This window comes from Triticum dicoccoides, chromosome 6A (assembly GCF_002162155.2).
Source record: "Triticum dicoccoides isolate Atlit2015 ecotype Zavitan chromosome 6A, WEW_v2.0, whole genome shotgun sequence".
Lineage (NCBI taxonomy): Eukaryota > Viridiplantae > Streptophyta > Magnoliopsida > Poales > Poaceae > Triticum > Triticum dicoccoides.
The window spans coordinates 585,405,408-585,406,738 of record NC_041390.1 but is presented as its reverse complement, the minus strand read 5'-3'; the positions used below and the strand labels follow the sequence as shown (position 1 = coordinate 585,406,738).

General features: G+C 54.2%; 1 protein-coding gene across 1 annotated transcript; it reads right to left on the bottom strand.

The window, feature by feature from the left end:
* Positions 1-523: 523 nt before the first annotated feature.
* On the bottom strand, positions 524-1,126 carry LOC119317337 (18.6 kDa class III heat shock protein-like). Its single transcript, XM_037591771.1, has 2 exons — positions 899-1,126; positions 524-787 (listed from the first exon to the last, which is right to left on the bottom strand). The coding sequence occupies exons 1-2, from the start codon at positions 1,124-1,126 to the stop codon at positions 524-526; spliced, it is 492 nt and encodes a 163-aa protein (XP_037447668.1).
* Positions 1,127-1,331: the final 205 nt, after the last annotated feature.

Genomic DNA, 1,331 nt, shown 5'->3' with positions numbered 1-1,331 from the left:
AACACCGTCGCACCAAGCATATTGAGATCGACATTCATTTTGTTCGAGAGAAGGTGGCTCTCGATGAAGTTCGCGTTCTCCACGTGCCTACTTCTGCTCAGTTCGCTGATATCTTTACTAAAGGTCTGGCAACTACTCCGTTTCAAGACATACGTTTCAGTCTCAACGTCGTCGAGCCTATCGTTGACACTGCGGGGGGATGTTAGAACACAACTGGTAATTGGATTAGGACTCCTACTCAGTTTGTAATAGGGCTAGGTCAGCTGCGGCTTGGCTCTTATATATACCTCTTGTACCGGCACAATATTGCATCAACAATTATTCAATACAATTCTACGTTCCATTCCACGCCAACTTTCAAAAAAGACAACGCTAAACAGAGCATTCGGCCACAAAAGAACTAGTAAAACCCACTGCTAGCAAACTCTGCCAGCACACTGATCCTACCACTACACTGACTGATGACGCCGATACTGAACGTTGTTCACTATAGCAAGCGCGCGAGTGCGTGGCTGGGGGAGGCTCAGGCGATGGCGAACTGGACGAACTTGGTGTTCCTCTCGGGCGGCTGCTGCTTCTTGAGGCTGACGGTGAGCACGCCGCTCTCGCAGCGCGCGGCCAGGGTGTCTGCGTCTGCCTGCTCCGGCAGCCGGAACCTGCGCACGAACGACCGTGGCGACGCGCGACTCTCCAGCCGGATGTAGCGGCAGTCCGCCTCCTCCTCCTCCCGCTTCCGCTTCCGGTTGGCGCTCTTCATCACCAGCACGTTGTCCTCCTCCAGAGACTTCTGTGGACGAAAATGAGTAAACGCCCCATTGTTAGTTCACCGGCGTAACGAGCTCGGTCCGAGGAGAAATTGGGGGCAGCCATGGCGGCATGGCATGGTGTGCGCACGTACCTGCATGTCGGACTTGGAGAGGATGGGGACGTCGAGCAGGAAGGCATAATCGCCACGGGTCTCCACGATGTCCACGGGCATGCTGCCATGGTGTCCGTGCCCATGCCCGTGCGCGGCGTGTTTGTGGGCGTGGTCCCAGTGGTCGGCGTCCGCAACGGTGAGGCACTCGAGCACCAGCGGCAGGTGGACAAGGCCGGCCACGGCACGGGCGAACAACAGCTCAGCCATTGCTTCTCCTTGTGGTTCCTTGATTGGTTCCTCGCTGCGTTCGTAGAAATCAATGTTTTTAGAGATTGTTTAACAGGGGGCTATATTTCATAACTTTATTGGACAATTGGGCACGAATCTTATAGCTGGTCATTTAGTGGCACCCTTCTCAAACCGCTATTTAAAACATTGGTAAGGAACAGTGCGACTCAGACTTCAAGGGATC